At 42.8% G+C, this 6000-nt stretch overlaps 1 protein-coding gene across 1 annotated transcript in view; it reads right to left on the bottom strand.

Annotated features, from left to right (window-relative positions):
- entpd1 (ectonucleoside triphosphate diphosphohydrolase 1) overlaps positions 1-3974 on the bottom strand; it is a 96563-nt gene extending 92589 nt beyond the window's left edge. The window contains exon 1 of the mRNA XM_070876347.1: positions 3919-3974. Within this exon, the coding sequence (XP_070732448.1) occupies positions 3919-3937 (19 nt within the window). The 5' untranslated portion in view covers positions 3938-3974. The remainder of the gene's footprint in view (positions 1-3918) is intronic.
- Positions 3975-6000: the final 2026 nt, after the last annotated feature.

Consider the following 6000-nt stretch of genomic DNA (forward strand, 5'->3'; position numbering starts at 1 on the left):
GAGGATTGAGTCGGGCCCAGGGAGGGGGAACTGCTAAAATAAAAAAAATTCAAACATTAAAAAAAAAACGCACTAGAAATCCTTCAGGGACCTAAATCCTAAATCCCTGCAAAAGAAAAAAGAAAGAAAAGTGGACTAACCTTTTTTTGCAGGTCTTCATACTTACCATTGAGGTCAGACCTGCCTCCACACGGCGGTCTTTTCCCCGGCTGGAGCGGAGGGCCGCCCGGACCAAACTGGGAACGCAGAGGGCGGGAGGACTCTTGTGGGCATTGCATGCTGGCGCATGTCAGCGGACGGTCCCCAGCGGTCTTCTCTCCCCGCCGGCGGGAGGACTCCACCAAACTCGCTTGGAGGAGCGACTGCCTGGAAACCAGGGAGACCGCCAAGAAAACTCAGCAGCAGCGGACAGTAAGTCCACCAATTTCGGGCCCCATGATTCTAAAGACTTGCATTTCTATAGGGCCCTCAGTTTAAAGACTCATTTAAAAGATGGCACCTCTGACAGTGCAGCGCTCCCCCTGTACTGTACTGTCAGCCTAGCGTTTTGTGCTCAAGTCTCAGTGGGACTTGAACCTTCTGACTCAAAGACGAGAGTTCTACCCACTGAACCACGGCTGACAAGAGGACAGTAGGTCAGGAAAATTCAGCCTCACTCTCCATATTGTGAAGCTTTTTTCCTCAGAATTGGTTTATCTGCATTAAAATTCAAACTGTGCCCAGTTTCTTCAAGGTGTCAGATATTCCAAAATACATCCTGCTGCAGGACCATGATTCCCATCTTAGCATTAAGGACCATGTCGCAGTCCTCCAGTCTGGCTCTTTTACTGTTAATAAACTGAAACTAGAGGACTGAGACGCCGACTGAGATATATCGAGATGCAGACTGAGACACCAACTAAGATGTAGCAGTCTGAGATGTAGCAGACTGATACACTATGAAATGGTCGATAAGCAATGCTAAACATTTAAATAATTCATAATTTGCAACGAATATACATTTCCCTAAGGAATAAAAACCCCACATGATTAGTTGTTCAACCATGACTAACAAGAAAAGTTAAAGATAGTATTAGATTAAAGGAAGAGGCTTATAACATTGCCAAAAAGAGTAGTAAGCCTGAAAATTGGGAGGATTTTAGAATTAAGCAAAGAATGACCAAGAAATAGATTAAGAGAAAAGAGCACGTGAGAGTAAACTAGTAAGAGTTTTTATAGATAATTAAAAAGGAAGAGATGAGCGAAAGTAAAAATGGGCCCCTAAGAGGCAGAAACAGGAGAAATTATAATGGGGAATAAGGAAATGCAAAGACATTAAACAAATACTTTGTATCTGTCTTCACAATGGAAGACACAAATACCATTCCAGAAATAAATGGGGAACCAAGGGTCTCATGAGAATGAGGAGCTTAAAGAAATTAATATTAGTAAAATAACTGTACTAGAGAAATTAATGGGACTAAAAGTCGATAAATGCCCTGGACCTGATGGCCTCCATCCGAGGGCTGTGAAAGAGGTGGCTACAGAGATAGTGGATGCATTGGTTTTGATCTTCCAGAATTCCCTAGATTCTAGAATGGTCCCCATGGATTGGAAGGTAGCAAAGTTAACCTCACTATTCAAAAAAAAAGAGGGAGAGAGAAAATAGTTAGCCTGACATCAGTGGTCAGGAAAATGCTTGAATCTATTATTAGGGGCATGGTAACAGGACACTTAGAAAATCATAATATGATTGGGCAGAGTCAACATGGATTTATGAATGGGAAATCATGTTTGACAAATCTGTACCAGTTTTTTTGAGGTTGTAACTTGCAGGATGGATAAGGGGGAACCAGTGGATGTAGTGTGTTTGGATTTTCAAAAAGCATTCAATAAGATGCCACACAAGAGGTTATTCCACACAATTAGGGCTCATGGGATTGGGTGTAATATATTAGCATGGATTGAGGATTGGTTAATGGATAGAAAAGAGGAGTAGAAATAAACGGGTTATTTTCAGGTTGGCAGGCTGTAACTAGTGCGGTACTGCAAGGATCAGTGCTGGGGCCCCAGCTATTTACAATTAATGTCAATAGCTTAGATGAAGGGGACCAAATGAATGTTTCCAAGTTTGCTGACAGTACATAGAAAATAGGTGCAAGAGTAGGCCATTCAGCCCTTGTAGCCTGCACCGCCATTCAATGAGTTCATGGCTGAACATGCAACTTCAGTACCCCATTCCTGCTTTCTCGCCATACCCCTTGATCCCCCTAGTAGTAAGGACTTCATCTAACTCCTTTTTGAGTACAAAGTTAGGTGGGAAAGTAAGCCGTGAGGAAAACGCAAAGGGGTTACAAAGGGATATATACAGGTTAAGTGAGTAGGCAAGAACAGGACAACTGGAATACAATGTGGGGAATTGTGAAATTATCCACTTTGGTAGGAAAAATGGAAGCGCAAAATCTGGGACAAACTGGGAAATTTTGGTATTCACGGAGACCTAGGTATTCTTGTACATGAATCACAGAAAGTTAACATGCAGGTACAGCAAGCAATTGGGAAAGCAAATGGTATGTTAGCCTTTATTACAAATAAATTGGAGTACAAGAGTAAAAAAGTATTACTACAATTATGTAGGGCCTTGGTGAGTACTGTATACAGTTTTGGTCTCCTTTTCTAAGGAAGGATATACTTACTGTAGAGGGAGTGCAACGAAGGTTCAGCAGACCGATTCCTGGGATGAAGAGATTGTCCTATGAGAAAAGATTGAGTAGACTATGCCTATATTCCCCAGAGTTTAGATTAAGAATTGTATTTGTTTATCAGCCTAAAGAGCTTGACGGGTAGATACAGGGAGGATGTTTCCCCTGGCTGGGGAGTCTAGAACCAGATCACAGTCTCAGAATAAGGGGTCAGCCATTTAGGACTGAGATGAGGTGACATTTCTTCTCTGAGGGTGGTGAATCTTTGGAATTCTCTACGCCAGAGGGCTGTGGAGGCTCAGTGATTGCCTTGAATATACTCAAGAGATCTACAGATTTTTGAATACTAAGGGAATAACGGGATATGGGGATAGTGCAGGAAATTGGAGTTGAGGTCAAAGATCATCCATGATCTTATTGAATAAGAGAGCAGGCTGGAAGGGCCGAATGGCCTACTCCTGCTCCTATTTCTCATGTTCTTCTGAGACACCGTGTGAGACACAGACCGCGATCCCAGGCCCTTGTGTCTATCAGTACCGCCGTGTTCGTAAAGGATGTCTGCGTGTTGGTGAATGGTCAGCTCCCGTTTGGAGCTGTTACAGACTGCCATACCCCGTGAGAACTAACACACTGACCCCTGTAACCGTGCAGTGAGGTACAACCGCACCACACCGATTGACACACTGCGGCTCTGCAGTGAATTCTCAAACTCTGTGACCAGATAGTTTTCTGTTCGATCGGAACTTTACAGTATTCCGTGTGTTTATCTGGGAACAAAGAGCAAGAAAGTAAGTATTTGTATTCATAGTGAAACGTACTGTGTAAAGATGGGTTGGTCCTAAAGTGTTAATGTTCAACTGATGTGGAACCCAGCCTGCTTTTCAGAGCATTTCCACAGTTCACACATTGCTTTAGTCGACAATTGTGGCAGAAATGACAGGCGGCAGTCCGAGAGTCCCCTCAACTCTCACTGCTGCAATTCATTTACAGACATCTCAGAAATGTCCCGAGATCTAACTTGTGAAGTCCATTAGTCAAACTGAGTGCAAAGATCAAAGGAGCGGCAGTCTCCGGCTCGGTCACACCTCAGTCCAATCCCCTCCATGTAAGAAGAGGTAACACATACTTTCTTTAGTTTCTGTCCTACCCTTGCCTGCACTAAGCTTCCTCTCAATGTCTTGTTCTCTCAACATGTTAAGTTTGGTATATTTATATATATTTACATCTTTTTTCCTACCTTCCTGCGCCTCAGTCATCTCAGCGTCTGTCCCGCTCTCTGACTCCGGGGGTTTCCTTTCGTCGACCTCTGAAGCTGTGCTTTTTTACAATGATGGGAGGAGTCAGTGCCTTCTGTTAAACCTCTGGGGCTGGACAGGGCTTACTGAAACACCCATTCCCTTCCCACAATGTTGAATCAATTCGAAACGCAACAGTGAGACACTACTTCCTCGACCTTTTCTGATTTTCAAACACGAATTAAAAATACAAATAGGTTCCTTTTCTTCTACATGAATCACGAGTTTTTCTGTCACAAGACACCAGCAGTCTCCGGGACATCAATCCAACAGTCTTATTGTAAGAGGTCAATATATAGACCAATATCCCCATCTAACTGTGATCAATATCCAGAACATCCCCATCTCACTGTAAGAATCCATCTGGTAGATTAACGCATTCACATTGACAAAAATATGCTTATTTTGGTAGGTTATATATATAGAATTTAAAAAGCAGTGGTAACCCAGGTTAAAAGTGACTCACCCATCTATGTTTATGGAAAATCTTTAATAAATAGACTTTGACCCATGATTAAGTTAATCTGTGGATTGCTATTTAATATTGCCTGCGGTAATGTCATGATAGAATGCAAGATCTACACAAGGATTCGCTCTATCCTAACTCACCCAAACAGAAGTATCCTACAGTACCTTCTACTAGGAGCCATAGTACTGGCTGGTGGGTACAGGATGTACTGCAGATGGTACAGATCTAATGTATAATCCATTGGAAGGTAATGCACCTAATTATGTACCTCTCATATCTCAGTTATTTGGAGTTTGTTTGAGTTGTGTGTACGTATTGGCACATGTGGCAGAGTCTGGTTTCCAATTGTCTTAGATCCACTTGCCACTGGACCAAGACTTTGCTCCGTCAAGCTCGTGTGGTGGCTGCTGTGCAACGGCTACCCCACGTTAAAAGAATTCACGCACAGACATCTTCCACTGTTTAAAATGAGTTCATCAGTCACCTGAGTACTCATTTTTAGTGTGCAAGCAAGTCATCCTCGGCCCTGAGGGACTTCCTATGATGATGATGAGTACCTGTACCTTCACAACATTCTATTGCTTCTTAAGTGATTCCAAGATTGTTTGCCTCAACCAGCTCAGCTGTGTTTAGCTCTCTTTGTGTGAAAGATTTCTTCTTGATATCAGTCAAATATTGTCTTTAATTAGTTTGAGTTGGAATCATAGCATGCTACAGCATAGATGGAGGTCATTTGGCTCTTCGTGCCTGTGCCAGTTCTTTGAAAGAGCCTGCAATTAGTCCTGTTACCTTGCTCTTTCCCGAAAGCCCAGCAAATTGTCCCCATTCAAGTATTATCCCATTCCCTTTTTGTTAGTTATAATTGAGGAGAGAACCTTGGAACTAGAACATAAGAACTAGGAGCAGGAGTAGGCTACCTAGCCCCTCGAGTCTGCTCCGCCATTCAGTAAGATTATGGCTGATCTGATCATGGACTCAATTTCATTTCCCTGTCTGCTCCCCATAACCCTTTACTCCCTTATCGATCAAAAATCTGCCTATCCCCGCCTTTAATATATTTAAGGATCCAGCCTCCACAGCTCTCTGGGACAGATAATTCCATAGATTTACAACCCTCTGAGAGAAGAAATTCCTCTTCATCTCAGTTATAAATGGGCGGCCCCTTATTCTGAGACTATGTCCCCTAGTTTTAGTTTCCCCTATGAGTGGAAATATCCTTTCTGCGTCCACCCTGTCGAGCCCCCTCATTATCTTATATGTTTCGATAAAATCACCTCTCATTCTTCTGAACTCCAATGAGTACAGGCCTAACCTACTCAACCTATCTTCATAAGACAACCCCCTCATGACCAGCTGGGAACTAAACATTCAGGGGTACTTGACAATTTGGAAGGACAGACAGAAAGGAAAAGGTGGTGGGGTAGTTCTGTTGATAAAGGATGGAATCACTGCAATAGTGAAAAACGATATTGGCTCAAATGATAAGAATGTTGAAACAGTTTGGGTGGAGATAAGGAATAATAAGGGGAAAATGTCACTGGTGGGCATAGTCTAT

The sequence above is a fragment of the Pristiophorus japonicus genome, chromosome 3 (genome assembly GCF_044704955.1).
Source record: "Pristiophorus japonicus isolate sPriJap1 chromosome 3, sPriJap1.hap1, whole genome shotgun sequence".
Classification (NCBI taxonomy): Eukaryota; Metazoa; Chordata; class Chondrichthyes; family Pristiophoridae; genus Pristiophorus; species Pristiophorus japonicus.